Genomic DNA, 24,031 nt, shown 5'->3' with positions numbered 1-24,031 from the left:
GTGGTCTGACGAGACAAAAGTTGAACTTTTTGGAAGGTGTGTGTCCCATTACATCTGGCGTAAAAGTAACACCGTATTTCAGAAAAAGAACATCATACCAACAGTAAAATATGGTGGTGGTAGTGTGATGGTCTGGGGCTGTTCTGCTGCTTCAGGACCTGGAAGACTTGCTGTGATAAATGGAACCATGAATTCTGCTGTCTACCAAAAAATCCTGAAGGAGAATGTCCAGCCATCTGTTCGTGACCTCAAGCTGAAACGAACTTGGGTTCTGCAGCAGGACAATGATCCAAAACACACCAGCAAGTCCACCTCTTAATGGCTGAAGAAAAACAAAATGAAGACTTTGGAGTGACCTAGTCAAAGTCCTGACCTGAATCCTATTGAGATGCTGTGGCATGACCTTAAAAAGGCGGTTCATGCTCGAAAACCCTCCAATGTGGCTGAATTACAACAATTCTGCAAAGATGAGTGGGCCAAAATTCCTCCACAGCGCTGTAAGAAACTCATTGCAAGTTATCGCAAACGCTTGATTGCAGTTGTTGCTGCTAAGGGTGGCCCAACCAGTTATTAGGTTTAGGGGGCAATCACTTTTTCACACAGGGCCATGTAGGTTTGGATTTTTTTTCTCCCTTAATAATAAAAACCTTCATTTAAAAACTGCATTTTGTGTTTACTTGTGTTGTCTTTGACTAATATTTAAATTTGTTTGATGATCTGAAACATTTAAATGTGACAAACATGCAAAGAAATAAGAAATCAGGAAGGGGGCAAACACTTTCACACCACTGTATGTACATCGTTACTGAAATGATTTTTTGAAGTGAGAAGAAACATTTTTGGAAATGTTTAACTTTGAGCACCAGATGTAACACTCCTTCTGCAGCCTTAAGCACCTGTCATATTTGTGCTTTTTAGATATAACAATTATCATGCAAACGTACTGTATAATTGTTTCCTCTACATTCACTTACATTCTTGTTAAGTTGTTAGGTCAGTATGAAGTACCAGACTTCTCTACTTCACAATCATTTCGCACTAGCTTAACCCCTCAACAGACGGATGCAACCAGCGCGTTACATCTCCCTTAACAGAGGGATGCGATGCCAGCGCTGTATTTGATCATATGATCGTTTTTCAAGACACGTGACCATTGAAATGCATTGATTCCTAGCCCTTTCTATGGGTTTTCATTAGGGCACCTCAGTCCATAATGGGTTAAATGCAGCACTGAAAACTTTCAATCTTTCAAATTCAGGACAATTCCCATATATTCAGATTCCTCAAACGTGGGACTGATGCCCTGCAAGCAGACAACTATCCGAACAATTCTTAAACTAGAAGAGTCTCATTGTATCAGCTTTCCATGACGCGGTGCAACTTAAAACAAGACCTGTATTGTAGCATAAGGCCAATAATTAAATGCAAACCGATAACATTCCTGGAAACACAAACATAAACAAGGCAACTGCTTTTATTGCATCAAGTCCATTTTTTGACAGCTGTACCAGAACGAAACTAGCCAGGCCTGGTGCAGCCAAGGTCTGTTACAGACTAATTTAGATGTAGAAGTGTTAATTTAGCCATCAGAAATGTGCATTTTGTGCAAACGAACATCCCACCCTAATCTGGAACGTCCAACTGTTTGCACAAACCTCACTGCTCCGTCGGGAGAGGAGACATCCACGGTTCTTGGAAACACACAGCGATAGCAGCCTGGGTTTCACACTGCAGCCCATTCCCAGGCTCACACAGAGCTGCAATGGAGGAGGACCTTTCACATGCAGCTTTACCATGCAGTCAAAGGACTGCTGATCAGCCAGTAGAGGTGGCTACAGAGAAATAAAATGCAAATCCAAAACCAACTGCCCTGAGCAACGCAATTGCACTTATATCTATGGAGCTACCGGTCAGTCAGCACTGGCAAGGTGTTTGGCTTGATTTTTGTCCTCTCAAGAAATAGCTTACAGCTTAGCCATCACAGAGATCATGGGTGGTTGTTTTCTCAAAATGCAACACTCTGACAATGATTAATATAAAACAAGTACTTATTTATTAATATAAACTGGTAAAAAAAATCAGTATGTCTAAATGATCCTCCATTTTGTTTCCACTGCAAATTACATTACCCACTGCTTGTCAAGTGTTGCAGTGGAGTGTTGCCAGGCAAGATAACAATAGGGCATGTCTGAACACAATGGTCATTACAAATGATACAAACAGTGATTTATTTAAAAGATTAAACACTGGTACAAAATGACAGTATGTAGAACAGATAAAAGAAAATGATGAAGTGAACAAAACTGAACAAACATTGCCAAGTCTCATTCAACATATGAAAGATTTTGGCTCGTTACTCATAACTTCCATAACCAGTGGAGATTCCAGATCTCCTGGCTGTTACAGCAGGATTTCAACATTCACTAAAACTGTGTAAGTCTAACATACCTCAGTGAGTTACACACATCATCTCAGGAACAACAGCGGCTGGAATTTGTGGGTAATATTGGAATATTGCCATTCTGACATAATTAAAAGAACAGACAATTATTCCCCACTGGAGTAGGCTCCACGTTATTTGCAAAGAAATGTGGAAACATACCTACATGCATGGAATCATACATGCATGCTAAATCCCAAAAGTGCATTTATCATCAAATACATCATTAAAAAGAAAAAAAGAAAACTCAATACAAATAATATTCTGGTGAACCTCTTACCCCTGTCCCCTGAAGATTCATAAAATCAGCTCTTATACAGTACATTATACAGAAGATACACTTTCTGTAAATAAAGTGAAAACAATTAATCCTGTGCATCATTAATATTAGTACGCTATTTTCTTTAAAAAATAGATTCGCTTAAAAACATTGATAAATCTTATTTGAAACAAGGCAATGTACCAGTTTTGCAAAACAGTGGTTATCAACAAGCTCTGAGTCAACCTGTTTATTTCTGTCAACATACAGTTTCCTACTAAATTTAATTCACTGACCTGTTCCTTCTTTATTATAAAAAGGTACTTAAGCTGACTACTGGGTCAATAAGCCAATTTATCCCATTTCTAATAAGCATTCATAATTATTACAGTTTGGTCAACTGATAAACACTTTGATAAGCGGAAAATAGAAATCCAAGTTGGTTTCCCACGGACCTGGACTTGGTTGGCACTGGACTTGGGCTCAGTCTGAGTGGAGAGACAAAGCCACTTTGAGGCAGCCCAGCTCCTGGCCCTTGGAACCCAAAACTCCCTTCACTCTGTAGTTTCCATTGGTCAGCCAGTATGGCAGGTCCACTTTCGGCAGCTGGAATTCCGACTGAGGCAGCGAATAATCCCCCTTTGAAAAGAAAAGGCAGAACATCATCATCCATGACAGTATTCTCCTACTTTTCCTTTCTAAAGTCCCTGTAGTTTATACAGCAAAAGATGGCGACTACTGAGCCTCTGTATTTGCAACGTAAAGACAAACTCCTGTCATGGGACAACAATGAATGAGATTGTGAGAGCAGACTCAGTCTGCATTTCTTGATGCATGAGAGGACACAAGTTACAGTCCCCTTCCAAGTATTGGAATAGCAAGGCCAATTCCTTAGTTTTTGCAATACACTGAATACATTTGGGGTTGAGATAAAAAGATTCACACGAGACAAAAGTTCAGTATTTCAGCTTTCATTTCCTGGTATTTATACCTAGATGTGTTAAACTACTTAGAACATAGCACCTTGGGTATCAGACCACACAACTTTTAGATAAGCAAAAGCATTGGAGTATTTAAGTAAATAAGAGTTAATAACACTTAATATTTTGTAGCATATCCCTTGCTTGCAATAACTGCATCTAGCCTGCAAACCACTGACGTAACCAAACTGTAGCATTCTTCTTTTGTGATGCTTTTCCAGGTTTTTACTGCAGCCTCTTTCAGTTGTTTGTTTCGGGGGATTTTTCCCTTCAATCTCCTCTTCAGGAGGTGAAATGCATGCTCAGTTGGGTTAAGGTCTGGTGATTGACTTGACTAGTCTAAACCTTTTCTCCATTATGAAGTCCTTTATTGTGTTGGTAGTGTGTTTGGGTCATTGTCTTGCTGCATGATGAAGTTGGAAGAATTTCTCCATAAGTTGGCAGACATAATGTGAATTCTTCTGAATTCATCCTGCTGCTACCATCATGAGTTACATCATCAATAAATATTAGTGAGCCCACTCCAGAAGCAGCCATGCAAGCCCAAGCCATGACACCTCCTCCACCGTGCTCCACATATGAGCTTGTATATTTTGGATCATGAGCAGATCCCTTCTTTCCTCACACTTTGGTAGAGGTTAATTTTGGAGTCACCAGTCCATAAAACTTTGTTCCAGAACTTTTGAGGCTCATCTCTGTGCTTCTTTGCAAATTCTAATTTTGCCTTCCAATTTTTACTACTGATGAGTGGTTTGCATCTTGTGGTATAGCCTTTATATTGCTGCTCTCCAAGTCTTCTTCGAATGGTTGATTCAGATGGCTTCACTCCTGCCCTGTGGAGATTGTTTGTGATGTCATTGACTGATATTTAGGGGTTTTCTTCACAGCTTTCACAAGGTCAGTCATCAACTGCTGTTGTTTTCCTTGTTCGACCTGTTTGATATCTGTTGCTCAGTACAACAGCGGTTTCTTTCTTTTTCAGGACATTCTCAGTTGTTGTACAAGCTATCCCCAATGATTGTGCAATGGCCCTGGCTTGATTTTCCCTCTTTTCTAAGCTTCTAAATAGCTTGCTTTATCTTTTCTAACACAAATGCAGTCTTCACAGGCAAACCCCAAGGCTAAAACCAAGAGTAGACATTCAGAACTATTTATTGTTTAACCACTCAATCTCACAGGACAACAAGTCTGGGCAACTAGAAACACCCGTCAGTCACATGTTCCAATACTTTTGCTCACCTAAAACTTGAGTGGTCTGATACAAAAGGTGATATGTTGTTTAATAAATCTAGATAAACATACCAGGAAACAAAAGCTGAAATTCAGATCTGTCTTCTCATGTACAGTACTCTGCAAACGTTTTAGGCAGGTGTGAAAAAATGCTGGAAAATAAGAATGCTTTCAAAAATAGAAATGTTAATAGTTTAATTGATTTAGATTTTTCTACATTCTTTCTGCATTCTTACTTTACAGCATTTTTTTCACACCCGCCTAAAACTTTTTCACAGTACTGTACATGTTTTGACCTCAAACTCAATTGTCTTCAGTGTATAGCAAAAGATTGACCTTGCTGTTCCAAATCTTTTGGTGGCAAATTGAACTGTGCATATGTTGAATGGTTTTAGCCCTTCACATGTTTTTCAGTCAACAAGTGTAAATGTTATGCGTTAGGTCTCATAAGATCAAATGGTATGGGTGCGTGCATGTGCATGTGTGTGGGTTTGAGACAGAGTATGTATGAGTATGAGGGAAACTCTTTCCTTGTATTGTATCTTTCCTCCATTTTAACAGTCAAAAAGGCTGCATAAAGACACTCACATTCACATTACTTCTCATTTCCTCATTCCCTGACCTTCCCTGAATTGTTGCAATATGAGGAAGCAGTAGAAGGAAGTAATCGTATCAGCCATGTTGATTTCAGTATCATTTTGTGGTGACATCAACACTCGTAGTATGTGAATAATATTCAAAGGGGAGTTTAAGGACAAAAGATGTACTTGAGATAACAGATTTGAATTTCAGCATTTATTTCCAGGTATGTTTATCTAGATTTGTTAAACATATCACCTTTTGTATTAGACCACTCAAGTTTTATGTGAGAAAAAGAATTGGAACATGTGACTGACAGGTGTTTCTTGTTGCTCAGATGTGTCCTGTTAGATTGAGAAGTTACACAATAAATAGTTCTGAATGTCTACTTTCAGCCTTGGGTTTTGCCTGTGAAGTGTTAGAAAAGAAAAACCAAAAAGCAAGCCATTTTAAAGCTTAGAAAAGAAGGGAAATTGAGCCAGAGCCATTGACCAAGCATTGGGGATAAAAAGAAAGAAACTGCTGGTGACAACAGTTGATGAGCTGTGAAGAAAAACCCCAAAACATCAGTCAGTGAGTGACATCACAAACAATCTCCACAGGGCAGGGGTGAAGACATCTCAATCAAATATTTGAAGAAGACTTAAGAGAGCAGCAAGATAGAGGCTATACCACAAGATGCAAACTCATCAGTATTCAAAATCGGAAGGCAAGATTAGAATTTGCAAAGAAGCAGAGACGAGCAACAAAAGCTCTGGAACAAAGTTTTATAAACTGCTGAGACCAAGCATAACCTCTACCAAAGTGAGGGAAAGGCCAAAATGTGGAGAAAGAAGGGATCTGCTCATGATCCAATACATACAAGCTCATCTGTAAAGCATGGTGGAGGAAATGTCATGGCTTGGGCTTGCATGGCTTCTTCTGGAGTAGGCTGACTAATCTTTATTGATGATGTAACACATGATGGTAGCAGCAGGATGAATTCAGAAGTCTACAAAAACATTATGTCTGCCAACTTACAGAGAAATGCATCCAAACTTGGGAGTAACTTCATCCTGCAACAAGACAATGACCAAAAACACACTGCCAACATAACAAAGGACTTCATTAGGGAGGAAAAAGTGGAAGGTTTTAGACTAGCCAAATCAATCACCCTAACCCAACAGAGCACGCATTTCACCTCCTGAAGAAGAGATTGAAGGGGCAAAACCCCCCAAAACAAACAACAACTGAAAGAAGCTGCAGTAAAAGCCTGGAAAAGCATCACAAAATAAGAATGCAACAGTTTGATATCAATGGGTCGCAGGCTTGATGCAGTTATTGCAAGCAAGGGATATGCTACCAAATATTAAGTGTTATTTACTTTCATTTCCTTAAATACTCTCTGTTCCTTTTGCTATGGTGCTATGTTCTAAGTAGTTTAACACATGATGCCTTTTTCTTTTCCTTTTTTTAAAGAGGCCAAAAAGCCACAAGCAAGAGGCCAAGAGGCCAACTAAACAAATATAGCCTTTACATTTAGCAAAATGGTGCATGTTGTGCACGCCCCATACTTCAATTCCAGCCATAAAAGAGGACCTACACTCTCAGAAATAAATGTATGAAAGATGGAGCTACCATATAGGTGCATAATACTGTACCCCTAGTCAGCAATATATAACTAATTTGTACCTTTTTTGCTTAGAAAACATACTTATTTGTACCCAGAGAGAAGATTACTGTACTTTCAGGGTACATTTTGGAGATCTGATCTCCAATGTACCTGCACTGTCACTTTTTTTCTGAGAGCGTAGGCCAGAAGGATTCCTCACAAATGTTTTTAAAAGCTGCTGAGGGCGAGATGGACTTACCGCCTTGAAGGGGCAGTGACAGGGAATCCCATAGGTGTGCAGGGGCTCAGGACAGTCCTGCCCAGGAGGGAAGATGGTGTCCAGCAGCTCACAGCCATCGGGGTAATGACAGCTCCCAAGCTCATCCAAGCAGGGCACCTTAACCCAAAATCCAGCCACCTCCTTCTCCAGGGTCAGGTTGAGCTGGAAGAACAGTTAGTAAACTTTTCAACATTTAAAAACATAAACAGCAAGAAAGATATGATCGTGAGGATGAACATTGCACTCTAGTTATTTGTTAAAAGCAAACAGTTTTAGTCTGTAGTGACAGCACATCAGAAGTAAATACAATAGCTAGGTAGTTATTGAACACAATTAGTTTGTAGAACACAGACTGTATAATGGCTGTATACCACAGAGCAGTAAAATGTTGAGGAAGAAGCAATGACTGCCGATTCCAGATAAAGGCATAAGAGGTCATAGGCAGAAGCCATAAAATTATCCAGATCCAGATTCACTAAGATTTGGTTATACATTAAAACAGCAGTGAAATTTGATAGTTACAGAAGTAAATGGTTACACAACTAACTACAAAGGCTGAAGGGACTGCATTACAATCTTGTCTTTTAGCAAAATCGTAAACAGTAAATTCCCCCAAAAAAACAATACATTTTAAAAATGGAAACAAGGCACAGTATATGCTGTCCACTGCCCTGGATACATACAGGTGTCTAGCAAACAACTGAATTAAACAGAGCAGTTAAGGGCAGAATAAAAATTAATTTAGTAGAAATACAGTTACAAAACATACAAATAATAATAATAATAAAAAACTGTTTAGTTGTGAAAATAAACATGCACATGAGCGACAAGAAATGTGACATTTTATTTCAATGTGCAACTTTTGCAACTTCCCTGTTAGTTCTGTACATATTTCATTTTGTAGCTCTGCAAACAGGTTACTTTCAAAATAGTGATGTCATTAAAATGTTTTAATAAGGTAGACATTAGAATTAGTATAGTATTTTCTGAAAAATGCAAACCTAATGCTGAAAATTAAATGCACAATGACAGTTACTTGTGGAAACAGGTTATTATGAAGAGCTGATCTCATGGGATTCACGTGAGCTCTAGTCACTTCCCTCTTTGGTAAACTTATTCAAGGGCGTCACTTCCACAAAAATGCAGGTGCACACACAAGTACACACACATATGAAAAAGTACTATTTTAGAATAAGCAATAACAATGCTGTGAAATTTTCAGCAAATTAGAGAAAGCATTAACAAAATAAAGAGAGAATACAATCGCAAATGAATCTAGCATGATCCAGTGTTTGGATTTCCTGTTGCAGAGGTCGCAACTCTTACCTGGATAAATGATATATTGGCAATCATACATTTAATGCCATGTGATTAACCGACAGCAGCTTCTTAACCTTTTTTTTTTTTTTTATCCACATCTTTACCTTCATCATTAAGACATAAGAAAATCATAAAAAAAGGCTTAGTCTATATGAGAGACACTGTTGGTTAGTTCACTTTTGGACCTAAGGCAAATTACAAAAATACTGACAAAAGGACAGTAAATTTAAATGTAAATTTCACAATGTAAGACACTAGAAATTAAACGTATCAGGACATTAAATGATACATGGCTAGACGGGTTCGGTAGAACGGGATAATTTAATCTTTGACGTTTAACTACCATCAACAAGTTGTTCACTCACAGCGAGAGGAGCAGCCAGTTCCACAGTCGTAGTACCAGAAGCACTGGCAGTCACGTCTCCGGGAATACTTATTGGGTCAGGCGACAAATCAAGGCTCTTCAGCACAGCTGGGTCGTCCTGTTTACCGCAGTTCTCCCAAGAGAAACCGAGAACCTGTGAAACCGAACAACTCGACAAAGTGAAAAATCTGCACAGGTTTTCAGGTTACCTAACATTTAGGAACACATTACACTTAGAACTTATTTTAAATGCTGCTACGAATATGCATGCGTTATAAACGTATAATAAAATAAAACAGCTGTTGCGTTACTTCAGTTCAGTTCAATTTACCTTAAAATTCTTTGAAGTGTGCCTCTTGAAATGAAACTCACATTCTCCTTGATGAATACAAATATTGACGATAAAGAACGCTTGAACAATTGCAATAATGGTTCTCATGTTGTAGCCTGATATACAATAGCAACAATGTTTCTCCAAAGACTGAACAATACCGTGACTGTTCCTACGCGGCAGACGATCGCTGAATGCAGTTCAAGATACACGACTAGAAAAACTAATTGCCGTTTAAACCTAGGTGCCCAATAAGAACTGCTACGAATATCTGGTCAGAGCAAATAATTCCATTGCATCCGCAGTGTTGATACTTCTGTTCTCTTCCGTATTAACAGCCCGGAAATATACAGAGACCTCTAAAGGAGGGAGGACCACACATAAATACATTTTTATGTTGAAGGGATAGCAGTTCATCGTAAGTGGGTAACAAAAGTTAGAACTATTTAAGCCAAGGCGAGTTCTCTCGTTTTATCCTATACACAGGCTGACATATTAATGCAATAATTGTGCAGGAGATCGAGATTAGATGTGCCCAACAGATGTGTAGGCCACTACAAGAAATACCCTATACAGATTTCCCCATGCCTCACGTACGGGATGACATTAATGTCAAGAAGTGTATTTCCTTTAAAGTACAGTAAAGCATTATTAAATTAGAGTTGAATGATTTAACATTCACAGTAAATCGAAGTATATTTTGTGTAAAGTGTATGAAATTAAAAATATACTTTATTTAACTGCTTCAAGTATACTATTAATGCACTTTTGTTTTGCATGGGAAAGTTGTATGGATAAAGGATCAGATCGATATCTATAGCTGTGCTTGCAAATGAACACAAATCATAAAACTGATCAAATAAAAAAAATTAAAATATAAAATGCTTTGATTCATAATTTTTAATAGACTATCTGAAAGCATGGGAGGCCAAAGTGAATGGAATTGAGTCTAATTTTTCCTCAAAGAAGTGGATTAAAATACTACAGAGACTACCAATTTACAATTTGAGTTTACAGTGATATTATAAATCCATGATGACATATTTTTCAGACATCTTTTTTAGAAAAACAAATATATTTCTTTGCTATATTTGAAAAACATTTTTAATAAATAATATAATACATTTAATAAATACTGTAAGCGGAATATCGAAGATATCAATGTAAAAGTAATTATAACTTTCTGTATGTATTTTACCACAAGGTGGAGTGCTTGTATATATTTAACATCTTGCAACCTTGCCCAAGGGCCCATCAGCTGTATGGATCATATTGTGGCTTCAGTGGGGATGGGCAACTACAGGCTGCCTAGTGTTTATCCTTTTAGTTATTGTAACTGCCTGAGCTGCAGCCTTGCTCAGTTCAGTAATCCCCATGGCTCTATCTACACTATTAAAACATCTTTCATCTTTCATAAACTATTTCATTTTATGCTAAGAATGGATAGACAGCATTTTGCATTCAAAATATTAAATGAATTCATCCAGAAATTATTTTTAATTTTTTTCATATCCATTGGCAAATAAAAACAACTTGAAAAAACTTTTCTATATATAAACTATAAAGAAAAAAAAAATATATATATATATAAAATAATAATAATAATAATAATAATAATAATAATAATAATAATAATAATAAACAGTCATATAATGTTTAGAACTAAATATTATTCTCATGGTTAAATAATCCACTACAATAACACGTATTAGACATTATTTGGTCATATAATCAACATTATAATGCATATACTGTACTACACTGTAAAATATTTATGTAGATTTCACAGAGATATTGTATAATGAACAAATCCTTACCTAAAGCCCCTATAGATTATGTTGATTTGCAAAGCATTCATGATTTCTATTGGAGTTTTTCTATCACGCCACACCACTCTAACAAAGCCTGCTTTCACACCTTTTGCATTGTAGCCTTCATTGCAATAAGTCATTTAACAAGAAGATCAATGTATCATAATTCAACAAGGCACAAATGTGACCTGTTCTATCATAATCAGTCGACGACCTTACGTAAATAGATATTTATGTAAACTGTTCATTTTTGTCTGTTTTAGGCTTTCATCTTCATTTTGAAGAACGATATCTTGGCTTTCATGATGTGCATTTTAATGCAAAATTCAGCGTAAAAATAAAGTTTTTAAGCTTTTAAACGTAAAAGTTGTTTCACAAACATTCACATTAGCAGCGTTTGTGGCTACACGTTTATGTATTTGCTTTCATGGTCTGTAGGCCTATATCTTAAAGTCAAGAGTAAATATTCAGAGTAAAAATATAGTTAAAGGATTTATATATGAGCCCCGGAGTTTTGTTAGCCTAGTGTTGGGAGTCTACCAACCTCAGGTACTAACCATGATATTATTGATTATGTTTTTTTGACAGGATGTGCATGTTGTTCTGCTGCATGAAAAAGGTATTTGTCAGACAGTGTTTGTCAGACAGGTCCTTGTGTGACTGTTACTTCCCTTTCCAGGCCTAGTGAAAAATCTAAAATTCCACCAGCAGATGGCAGTAATATGTTCGTAGTGTGATCATACTACGCCACACATTCAAAGTTCACAATGGAAGCATAAACCGGCCTTATTTCAAATTAAAATGCAAATAAGCAATTGCAATTCGTTTTTATTTAATGTGCAAAAAAATCATGACATAATTCAAATTCAAATGCAAAGATCAGTTTGTTTTCATTTTTGTGGGCACTTTATCGGAACATTTTTAAAACTTGATACAAGGTACAAGGTTGACATAAATGAAAATCCACTGTATTTCTTCCATTTGCTAGTTCACTTCCCTGTTGTCACTCATCTCCCTGACAAAATTCAAATAATAATGTAAACCCTCCTTTACATTTTAACAGTCAAAAGACCTGCCATTCAACACTACCAAGTAGTCCCACTTACAGACCAATCAGTCGGGTTGTTTTTTTACTATGAATAACTAAACAAGGGCAGCACAGTGGTGCAGTGGTGTGCTGTTGCCTCATAGGAAGAAGGTTCCAGGTTCGAATCCTGCGTCAGTTTTCTTGTGGGATTCCTCATGCAGGTTAGGCTAACTGGAGACTTTAAATTGACCATAGGTGTGAGTGAATGGCGTGCCCTGAAATGCATGCTGGGATATTCCTAATAAAAAAATAGAAAAAATAGAAAAAATAGCATTTAAAACATTCTGCAAGTTACTGTAAGAGTAAGAGTAATTGTTATTGTCATGCTGTAAAATGTATTAGGGAAACTGGCTTCGGTTATTGGCTGCCAGCAAGTTACATTACAGTGTATCTTAATAGGAATAGTGGAAAACCTAAAGTTGAACAATAAACTGCAGATATCCTGGGATTTTCATGCACACTCATTTCTAGAGTTTCCAGAGAATGGTGCAAAAAAAAAAAAAAAAAAAAAAAATCTAGTGAGCAGCAGTTCTGCACACAGAAACGCCGTGTTAATGAGAGACATCAGAGGAGAAGGGCCAGACTGGTCAAAGCTTACAGGAAGGTGACAGTAACGCAAATAAGCACACATTACAACAGTGGTATGCAGAAGAGCATCTCTGAACACACAACGCATAACTACAGCAGTAGAAGTAAAAAAAAAAAAGTCTAATAAATACCTAATAAAGTGCTCACTGAGTGAATATGGTATGAAATCTTCATGTAAGAACATGTATAATTCACAAATTGTACTCTTACCTGTATCTGACCTTTAATGATCTTCTATTATAGGCTATTCATAATGGATATTGAATTGCATTAGCAGACTATGTGCACCAAATTTAAATGATAAACAAATATTCACATTGTGAAAAAGCACGTCTGCCGACATCCATTGGTTTGATCAGCATTACAGTAATATTATCCATGTACAATATTCTTCTTAGTAATCACATCGGAATCCAATCGATCATTTTCGCTGACTGACTTTCTCATTGAAAAAAGGCGTCACGTATGGCACATACATAACTCCAGATCCTATGCCACGATGGATACGAGCTGTTCTGGTGGCCCGTTCTGTTTTCACACACGCATGCACACATTTATGGGATTAGAAATTGTGTTGGTGGTTTTAAACTGTTTTGTGACTGCAGGAATGTTATGAGCCCTGGAGCTGTAAAACCTCATCGTGTATTGGGTTGTGGTTGTTGTTCTCAACACAGAACACAGCGATGACATGTTTATGTCAGTGAACGGGGAAAAGAGGCAGGTAGGCGCAGGTCCCTTTTTCTGATGCAAACTTGAACTTGTGCCATTGGTGTCTGCATCAGGTCAACCTTACATTACTGCTTGTTATGGCAGTGACACGGTGTCTGGCCTGGGACAATCCACTACATTTGTGAAGTCTCAAATAAATAAATAAATAAATAATGGACATTTTGAAATTGAATATACCTGAGTGGTATGCACTCAGTAATCTTATTATGTGATTAATTAAATATTAAGTTACAGGTCATAGGGTACAATGTCTCAGGGTTTTTTGTGACATGTCGTTGCAAATGTATTGATACTTACAGTATACACTCCCTGAGCACTTTATTAGGTAGACCTGTACACCAGCTTGTAAATGCAAATAATTAATCAGCCAATCATGTGGCAGCAACTAAATGCATAAAAGCATGCAGACATGATCAAGAGGTTCAACTGTCAGACCAAATATCAGAATGGGGAAGAAATGTGATCTAAGTAACTTTGACCGTGGAATGATTTTTGGTGGCAGACAGGGTGGTTTGAGTGTCTCAGAAACTGATTTCCTGGGATTTTCACTCATAACAGTCCATAGAGTTTGCAGAGAATGGTGCGAAAAACAAAAAAAAACATCCAGTGAGCAGCAGTTCTGCAAGCAAAAACGTGTTAATGAGAGATGTCAGAGGAGAAGGGCCAGACTGGTCAAAGCTGACAGTGATACAAATAACCACACATTACAACAGTTGTATGCAGAAGAGCATCTCTGAACATACAGTGTCAAACCTCTAAGTGCATAGGCTACAGCAGCAGAAGACCAATAATTAAAATAAATAAGTGTACATTGCCTCCCTCAAATAAGAGTGCAGAATTTGGGGGCCTTTTACTTTGGACTTGCAGAAATGACGTGTCTTTTTTGTGGTCTTCCTTGTTTATTGATGAACCCACAGAAATTATTTGTGTGGCATTCACCTGTGGACTTGTGATCTATTGGTTAAATTACAGAACAAACCATTTAATGATGTAGAAGCCCACAGGAAGGAGCAGTGTTTGCATTTAATCATTTAAAATATTTGCGATGCCGTTAAATTGCACAGGAGTACAATAAATTAGCCCCCTGGCTTGTTAATTATGTACCTAAATGATACCATTGGCTCTGCTATGTTACAGAATGAACAGGCATTCTTTTGTATTTGCCGCTAACAGGTTACAAAAATCTGTTTTGTGCCCCTTGGGAATAGATGGAGAAGCAATTTAACAAGACATGGCCTGCACTCTCCACACCTCACTGGCAGAAAGACATTCTCTGAAGGAAACCGAGACGGAATAATAATATGTACTCAATGCTGACAGTTACTGTATCTGTTCTTGTCATTATGCTGTGCAGCACATATCTCTGGTTGACATCAACGCTCATTCCGTTTCAATTGGGAATTCCCATCCACAGATATATTTGGCACCTGAAAATATGAAGTTAGCTACTAATGCCATTGGGGATGGGGGTACAGGATTAGAAATATTGACAAAGAACTGTAAGTAATGACGCCAACAATTACCGCAAGAGAATACACAAGACATTGTAAATACCTTATGTCACTTCTATGATGCATCCTAATGTTATATTGAGATTTAATTATGCTCAGAATGCTGAAAGGTCACAGCCCTCATGCACAAGGTGGTTGTAGATAGAGATCAAAGTATTTGCACTATGTGGTGTTGGGGTACAGTGGCAACAGGATTTGCAATAGGCTAGGAGCCATTTGGCCTGCTTGATTGACAGTGCCGGTGAGTTGTTCTGCCAAAGTGTGTTGCACAAACAGTTTGGGTTAGTGGGACAACCAGGAAATGTGTGCTGGTTACATGGTGGCTTGTACATGTTGTGCAAACATCAAGACACTCGGGCACAAACAGTAACACAGTGCATTATGGTCTAGGGGCAAATATTTCTCCCTTCAAAGAAGAGGTTAACACAAGGCCAGGCATATGAAGTGAAAGGGATTAGTAAACCCTACCTGTATTGTCCAGTATTGTAGTATTGACTAAAAGGGTGTTCATATTTTTGAAGTCCTATTGGAGAGTGATGTCTAATCTAAACTAAGGCAACAGGTCATAAACAAAATGTATTCAATTATGTGCTTTTTTACAAAGCAATTCAAAAATAAATAAGGCAAGAAAGAACAAGAAGGCTATGTCTTGAAAATGCTCTGGTACTCACATGGCCAATTAAATATAGTAATAATGTCAGTCATAATGAAATAAATTCAGCTAATATTAATAATTTAGATAATATCTAACTCATTATTATGCATCACTTTTGGACTGCATCTGTTTTCCAGCCTTCACATGTTCACAAAAGCTAGTGACTAGCAACTGCAGCCAGAACAAGTATGGATATGGATACCGGGAGTCACAGTTATACAACTGAGGTAAATCACAACATAATCAAGGCAGGCTGCATACTGTAAGTGATGACTGCAGTCTACAGCAGATTTGACTTTATAGAGGCAATTTAAAAGCTGTGATGAGTGGGAATAAAATAGATTTCTATTTTAATTGTTCAAGGAAAATAAGCATTGCAATCAAGCTTCATTACTATTGGAATACAATTTTGAAAACCAAATAAATAATAAATTAAAGTAATCATCAACACATAGGCTACTATCAATATACTCGCCCCCTCTAATTTATTCCTGCTCATTTTCTTTCCTATTTCTGGTTTAATATAACTTTGATATTGCTGTCGCCAGTCTTCATACACCAATAAATTGCTTTGAAATGATGAGAAGAAAATACAAGGGTCATAAATGCATAATGCAGTGTCAAAATTAAAGAGACATGTAACAACTGCTGATTACAAATTGAACATGAACAGTACTTACAAAATGTCTTTGGAAAGACACATGTTATGCTCTCTCACATGCAGACACAACTTAATGTTTCATTTGCCCAAATTGGTTCAGCCAAAACAATTTTTCAGGAGATATATTGAAGACATGCCTTTCAGTCACTTTATAGACGTTTTATGTGCGGTGGAATGTAGCTTGTGGGTTAGTATTCAAAGGCATGTGGCTAGATCATTCCTGTCCAGGTTGTAATTGCAAGCTAACCGAGCTCCAGTTTAAACTTCATCTCCCCAGTTTTGCTTTTCTACAACTGTATAAACTTCTTTGTGCGACCTGTATCATAACAAATGTCTAATGTCTAATGCAGTCTTAGAAAGAGTATATTGTTTAATATTTCATTATATTGTATTTATTGTACTGTAGCATTATATTTCTTTTGAACAAGATCCCATACAAATATGGCCACCCTTTGTCTTGCAGTTGACTAGAACAATTCCTTTTTTTCCAGCTAGACGGAACATAATAGAAGCTTCTTTGCCTCAACCACTTCGTGTTTGAACAGAACCAGCATGTGTAGGTGTTATTTGAGACTTTGAGTTCTCTATCATGCAATCTGAAGAATTAAGCGTCCTGGCTTCTGCCAAGCATTGTCTTGCTATTGTGAGCAAGCCTCACATCGCCCTGTGCCACAGCTGTCAGGAGGCCCCATACCCACTGCCAGGAGAGGAATTTAGCGCTGCTAATTTAAATACCCAAAGTCTGGTTAATGGCTAACAGTACAATGCTCCAATTTACCATGATATATAGTGTCTATAAGATGCTTAATATACTGTACATTCCCAGTAAGTAGACCATATATGCAAGGAAAAGAGATTTATTTGTTCTGATTACACATTTGTGAGTTACGTGTATTATGTATTATTTTTTCCCCTTCAATTTGGCAGTTATTGCAAAATAATCTGCCTTTCATATGAGATCATATTCCTGCTTTTTCATGCATCATGGCTGGCTGCGAGACAAGACAAGCAGGAATAGTAAATGCAAAACAAAGATCAGATCAGATATGTACAATGATCGCTTGTTTAGATGTTTTTGTAGGCCCACTTCTTTAGTGCAGAAAATCAGATTTTCCTTTTTATAATGAAATGTGCACTCAGTGATGGCACCATTGTGTATTCGGCCCAAGTTGCCGGCTTTCGACAATGTGTCACACGGATGCAGTATTCATTAGGCCAGGACATCAACCCTGACTGCCTGCTCCTTAAATCTCCATGCTTTTAACAGAACAAAAAAAGAAGAAAAGCTCTCTTTGCTCCCCAATCCAATTTCAGATTCAGGAACTGATGCTTTTCCTCAGAAGACGGTGTCAAAAGACATATGAGGAATAAAACAGAACAAAGTGTTCCCATTATGTAATTGGGGACAATTATATTGATATGATATAGCTTGTATGCAAGCTGGGGACAGAAGTAATGGGGAACCCAGGCAGAGTTCTGTCAGGCAGAATTGCCAGGCTAACCCTAACTTGCTGCTAATAGGACTGCACTGAATCATATTGGGTCCATGTTCCATCTTGCAAGTGCTTCAAAGGAGTTATGAAAACCTGTGCTGAGCCAAGATAGACAGGATCACTTTTTGAAACTATGTAAAACACTCTACTGAAAAGTAGTTATGCTTGAATAAAAAGACTATTAAATGAAGTTCAGACCGTTCACACTTAATATCAACATTCACAGACCATTAAAAGAAATGTGAAAACATACGGCACATAGACTTTTTTGGAATTCATGTCAATAATTTACATCCAAGACTGAACATTTATTTAGTATAATCTCAATGGTCACACAGGTGTCTGATAACTCACAATCATCTAAAAAGACGACTTGCGGGGTATTCAGTCCAGTCGAGGCATTAGATGAAAAACACTGAGACCCACCCTCCATTGTCCCACTGTCACTGTGGCACAGGCAGCTGAACTTGAACTGCAAGTGTGTCGCAGCATTAGAAAGATGAATGCACGGACAATTCAGTAATGCCATAATTGGTGTTTGCCTTTAACCCTGCCCACATACAAAAGAGTGGCAACACTTTCACCAGATGTTGGTTTGTAACATGATAGAGCGACTGAAAATGTACAATATGCTTCCCAGAAATGAACAATGGCACAGTACTTTATCAGACATATAAATTGTTACCTGTGTACCCCTAGACTAAAGCTTTTTTTTATCTTCAGTATCCTGTTTTCCTGTTTTTGACATGTACTGTATATATATACATCAGCACCAAGAAGGAGTCTAAAAAAACATTTGGAAAAAAAACCTAAAGTATTAGATGTCACTCCTAAATGTTCAGTGGTGTTTTCTGAACTGTAGTTTCTTTCTGCTTTTGTGAGGGTAGGTATTTTAAGTAAAACAGTAGCTAGAAGGGGCCTGTGCATAAATCCACTGCTTTTGAGAGGAAGGATAGATTAACTGCTCTTGGATGAATGCCTTTCCTGAAGGTAATGGTACCACTGTCATTTCTCAAGACTATTACAAGAATTAATCACACAGATTGTAATGCTCAGCTTTTTTGTAGAAGTCCAAGTTTAGGCCTTAAGATATTTTTCTTTTTTTTGTTTTCAGATCTCTAAAGGCAAAGGACCTGACAGAAAGATGAGCTGACTTTGTTTGCAAAATCAGCGATTAGACAGTTTTTTTTTTTTAAACTCAACTCTTCTCTAAACCACCATTTTCCCTCCATATCAGTTGCATAAGCTTTATATTTGTTTTTAATCAATGTTTCTCTCTTTCAGTACATTGCTTCTTCAGTTATTTAATGTGGTGATTGAGTTTAGTGAACAATTTAAATATTGTTTCGTAGTAACCTTATAATTCCCAGATATCTATAGAAAATTAGTACATCCGAAAAGGTTTGAACCTTCACACACATATATATATATTCTCTGTGTAGCCTTCACGTGTTGCTTTGCCTCTAGTCATGTTGAGCAATACAGTTGGTTTCTGTCAATTGCTTCTGAAAAGGGGAAACTGAAACTTGTAGAGACAAATCCACGGATGGTGGGGTGGGGGTTGGTGCGTAGATCATAAATCAACAATGGCTTTATTTGTAAGGTTTTTGGTATACTACTGCTTATATTGTCTTGCTTTAAATATAAATGAAGTCTTTCTTGTTGAGGAATTTGCCTTAATTACAGTTCCAAAGAGAAACTAAAAAAAATCCTTTCTTTTTTACATCATTTATTCCAAAGGAAATGGCCGGTATCATATTGTATGTTGTATGAGTACCACTATGTCCTCCACTTCATATAACACAGGCTGACAGCTACCCCTGGAAACATATTGGTAGCTCTCAGTTACAAACACCTAAACTCCTATACTACTGTATAGATGGCAATAAAAACAAAGGAAGTTCAACCATTGTTCTGTTATATGTCATATCTTCATATAAAATATTTACTTTATTCTTAAAAAAGGAGCATCGTTCCTGTTGGCTTGTACGGGGAGCCACGAGGGATTTTGTGAGACCAGAGGTGAGTATGCAGCCTGTTATCTGAATTTACCGGGTGCTCCTGGAACAAAGACTGTCTTTCTAGCACTATCTGTGGCACTATGTGCCATCAAGGCCTCAGCAGTGCCTCCGTTACAGAGTACCGAAGCTTTTCGTCTTATCTAAACCCTCTGCACACTCATGGTTTGAACACCTGCCTGCATCCTCTGTATGCAGTCATTTAATAACAACGTTAATGAATGTCAAGGCTATGCGTGAGTGTATTTTATTATTTTGGCAAGAACTGAGACTGAGAAGAGAATTAAATATCATATCCAAGGACTTTTTTTGCTCGAGTCCATTGTTTCTTTCTGTAGCCAAACTCTGCAGAACCAGTAGTTATCATAGCTGAGTAATGACATAAACCATAACAGAACTGCATCCACTGTATTCAGCAAGCACATTGGAAAAAAAAAAAAACACATACAACAGTGATTCAATTCAGTGAAAGTTGAAATGTTTCTCTATCAGTTGCCTCTTGCCTAACCAGTTTCTAAGAGCAGTGACAAAATGCTGGGGGTGAGAAACAAGAGAAGCACAAGACAACAATATTTATCACTGAAGTTGAAAGTGGCCCTTTTAGCCTCTGCAGACAGGGAGACATTCAAGTTTATGAGCATTTCCTGCACCCTTTCAGTGATAAGAGAAAAATGTCTATGCTGACTCCTCGAGGACACACATTGATAACGTTAACTGAGACTGTCTTTACACTACAGTATGAGCCTGTTTTTGGATATATTTTAATTATATAGAATAGCCTCTGATCATGTCAAACTCATGTTGAGAATGTATTGCAAACATTATTACATTTGGCAGTAAGCCTTATTGTCTTCTTTTCTGATATGCAAGGATTGCTGGGAAATATGCCTGTGTATATTGTTTGATGTCCAATATCAATTTATCATCATGGTGATGCAGAAAGATATCAACGATTGCTAGTTTTGGTGGTTAAATTATGGTCACGTATCTACTAGGTAGTGAGGATGAGAGCAAATAGGAGTCCTAGCATGTTAAACATAAGCTCGTTAAAATGGCTAATACATACAAAAGTGGATCACAGAAAAGACCAGTTTTTCTGGCTGTAGCAATACTTGTTACCAAGCTAGGTGGCTCAACTCGGGAAATCTGTAAATGAATAGCATAAGCAAGCCCACACATTGTATGCATAGCCTCCTAGTCCACTATTACAACTAATGTAACTGTGTGAGCAGTGGCCGTGCCAACAGTAGCCTGTTGTGTAGGCCTTGGCAAGCTACAGAGCTAGGTTGTTATGATGTTGTTTGTTTCAGTGACAATGCTTACCTTGACATACATTTCCAATGGCCTAAGTTGTACAATCCAACAGTGACTGCTGTAAATAATGGTCCCCTTCTCGCTACTTTGTGATCGCTACCATTCCTTTTCGTTTTTTGCATCATTCTCTGCAAACTCCAGAGACTGTTGGGCGTGAAAATCCCAGGAGCAGTTTCTGAGATATCCAAACCACCCTGTCTGGCACCAACAATCATTCCATGGTCAAAGTCACCATTTCTTTCCCATTCTGATATTTGATCTGATAAACAGCTGAACCTCTTTACCAAGTCTGCATGCTTTTATGAATTTAGTTGCCACATGATTGGCTGGTGAAATGTTGGCATTAATAAGCTGGTGTACAGGTCTACCTAATAAAGTGCTCAGTGAGTTTATACTGTAAGTATCAATACCTTTGCCATGACATGTCGCAATAATCCTGAGACAACCTACCTTATGACCTGTAACTTAATATTTAATTAATTACATAATAATAATTACAATTTCAAGGGATCTATTAATGTCACTTGTGAGACACAATGCGCTGTGAAAGTAACACATAACTCTCATAACCTACTTTCAAATGTGGTATGGAAATTAATTTGACATAATCTTTATCCCAAAATCTGCCTTTCACTGAATCAATAAAAATATTTTAGTTTATTTTTAAAACCTTTTGTTCATTCCAGTGACCATCCAAACATTTTTGTGAAAAGCATTGCCTGCTTACAAGACAGAGCACTTACAAACTAATGAAATGTTTCTGTTACTAAACAAACAGACAAGCAAAGGTTGATGACAGAGGGATGAGAGTGGGGAACCTGTCCAATCAGCTGTCTTAGATAAAGAAAATTACAATGAAGCACTGAACTCTTTGGAGCTTTCAGACACTTTCAAAATTCCTGGCTGGACACTGCTGCATGATTAAATAAACACAATTGGGGAAAGAAGACCATGCATAGCATAGATAAGGTATTTAACAGAAGTAGAAATGCAGAGGTATTCAAAAGTAGAAATCTGTAATAAAAAAAGATATCAAAACACAAGAGGAACCAAGTCTCAGCACATTAACAAGACACTGTTCATTTTCGAAGTTGCACATATTTAGTTAAAAAACTGATAGTGTAGATGTTGCTCTGATAAAGAGCTGTTGTTCTCTCTTGGATTCAAATAATCTCTCACAGAGTTAAACTAACACATAACATTTTACTTTGTATTAACACCTTACTGTGTGAGAACACTCCCTCTCTGAAGTATTGAAATTCAGACAAATGACCAGGTGACACGATTCAAAAGGAAAACATAAGCCACGTATGGGCCATTGATTCTGGAATGAGGAGTGGGTTTTCAACATTCTGTGGTATTATATGAATTGCACTATCCCTTGAAGCAAGAAAATGATTTGTCAGTATTTTAAGCTGCCCATAGGGGTTGCAAGCTATCAGCAACATAATACACACTAAAAATGCTAAATATGCTCAGTTTCCGCATACCAATCACTTTCTACCTGCAAACAAAATGCGCAGGCTCTGCAATGAAAAGAAAGAAAGAAAGAAGCACAGACAAAGGCAAATTGCTACTGCTCCCCAGCTTGGTGTAATACATTTGTTTGTTTGTTCAAAAAAAAAAAAAAAAAAAAAAAAAAAGGGCCTTGTCCTTATCTTTGTTGTACAGGTAGCAGTTGAAATTGTACTTACCTCTAGGGTCTTTCAGCGAACTTATCCCTGGTTATGGGTATGCACTTTGTTGTACGTCGCTCTGGATAAGAGCGTCTGCCAAATGCCAATAATGTAATGTAATGTAATTGAGAAAGAGAATGAAAATGAATACTGTGTCTTTGTGCCAACAGTTTGCCCTGCCTTATACGGAACCTTACACTGTAGGAGTTTACGGGAGTCCAATGTGCTATATTCTGCTAAAGAATGTAATTCGCTGTGAAGCCAAACTCATAACAGATAATGTTCATTTAGACCATTTTGACAGCAGTTTGGCTAACTTATATTACTATAAACAAAAAGATACAGGCAACATAAAATGCATGTATGTACATTGTGGTAGAAAGGTTTGTTTATTCATGGTAATTGGACTAATTGTGCAAATAATAAGCGTATGTTACCTGTATGTTTTTTGTGTCCCTTGTATCAGGAAAATTTGCAAGAATATTTTAGTCTGCTGAATCATCTAACTAATGAGGGATGGAGCCACACAAGAAAGTCACATCTTAATCACTGAACTCTGAAGTTGATTTGGGAAACCTGTCTCCTCCAATAATTTCCTCTCCATTAAACCCCACTTGTGGTTCAGTGTAAGAAACTGAATCGGTGTATGTTTGGTCTGTTGACTTACTTTGGAATTACAGCATTATTTGTATTACTATTACAGCGGAGAGAGAGACAGGGAGAGGCTGCAGAGCAGGGCTGTGCAGAAACTGAGATACTGTGACAGAGAGTGTGTGTGTGTGTGTGTGTGTGGGTGTGGGTGAGAGGTAGAGAGAACAGGACAGAGAGGGGAGGGGTAGGAAGAAGGCACGTGTTCACACTTTCTAGGAGCTGTGTCAAGCATAGCGGGTATGCTGGGTTTTTGATGAAGCTTCCTGCTCCTGCTGGGTTGGGATGAGTCCCTGCCTTGCTCCCCCCTACCCGTCTCCATCTGCTTTTGCCTCTCCACCCTCTGCCCATACCCCGTGCCCACCTAACCACCCACCCACAGCTCCCAATGCCAGCTGCCGGGTTGTGAGAGGAACTACTGATATTAATATGACGTGATGGTGGATGTCTTGTCTCATTAGGCATC

At 37.8% G+C, this 24,031-nt stretch overlaps 1 protein-coding gene across 1 annotated transcript; it reads right to left on the bottom strand.

Annotated features, from left to right (window-relative positions):
- Nucleotides 1–2,030: 2,030 nt before the first annotated feature.
- Nucleotides 2,031–9,697, bottom strand: gm2a (ganglioside GM2 activator). The gene is made up of 4 exons (XM_061233510.1): nucleotides 9,375–9,697; nucleotides 9,045–9,197; nucleotides 7,339–7,521; nucleotides 2,031–3,338 (listed from the first exon to the last, which is right to left on the bottom strand). The coding sequence occupies exons 1-4, from the start codon at nucleotides 9,480–9,482 to the stop codon at nucleotides 3,183–3,185; spliced, it is 600 nt and encodes a 199-aa protein (XP_061089494.1). The 5' UTR covers nucleotides 9,483–9,697; the 3' UTR covers nucleotides 2,031–3,182.
- Between the last annotated feature and the right edge of the window lie 14,334 nt (nucleotides 9,698–24,031).

This window comes from Conger conger, chromosome 3, assembly GCF_963514075.1.
Source record: "Conger conger chromosome 3, fConCon1.1, whole genome shotgun sequence".
Lineage (NCBI taxonomy): Eukaryota > Metazoa > Chordata > Actinopteri > Anguilliformes > Congridae > Conger > Conger conger.
This window is presented reverse-complemented; position numbering and strand designations above follow the sequence as displayed.

Excerpts from the sequence above, each read along its gene's own strand:
- gm2a (XM_061233510.1), bottom strand. The coding sequence starts at position 9,482 with ATGAGAACCATTATTGCAATTGTTCAAGCGTTCTTTATCGTCAATATT. Across the intron at positions 7,522-9,044 it reads AACTGGCTGCTCCTCTCGCT|CTCAACCTGACCCTGGAGAA; the intron begins GTGAGTGAACAA and ends CTGTTCTTCCAG. Across the intron at positions 3,339-7,338 it reads GTCACTGCCCCTTCAAGGCG|GGGGATTATTCGCTGCCTCA; the intron begins GTAAGTCCATCT and ends TTCTTTTCAAAG.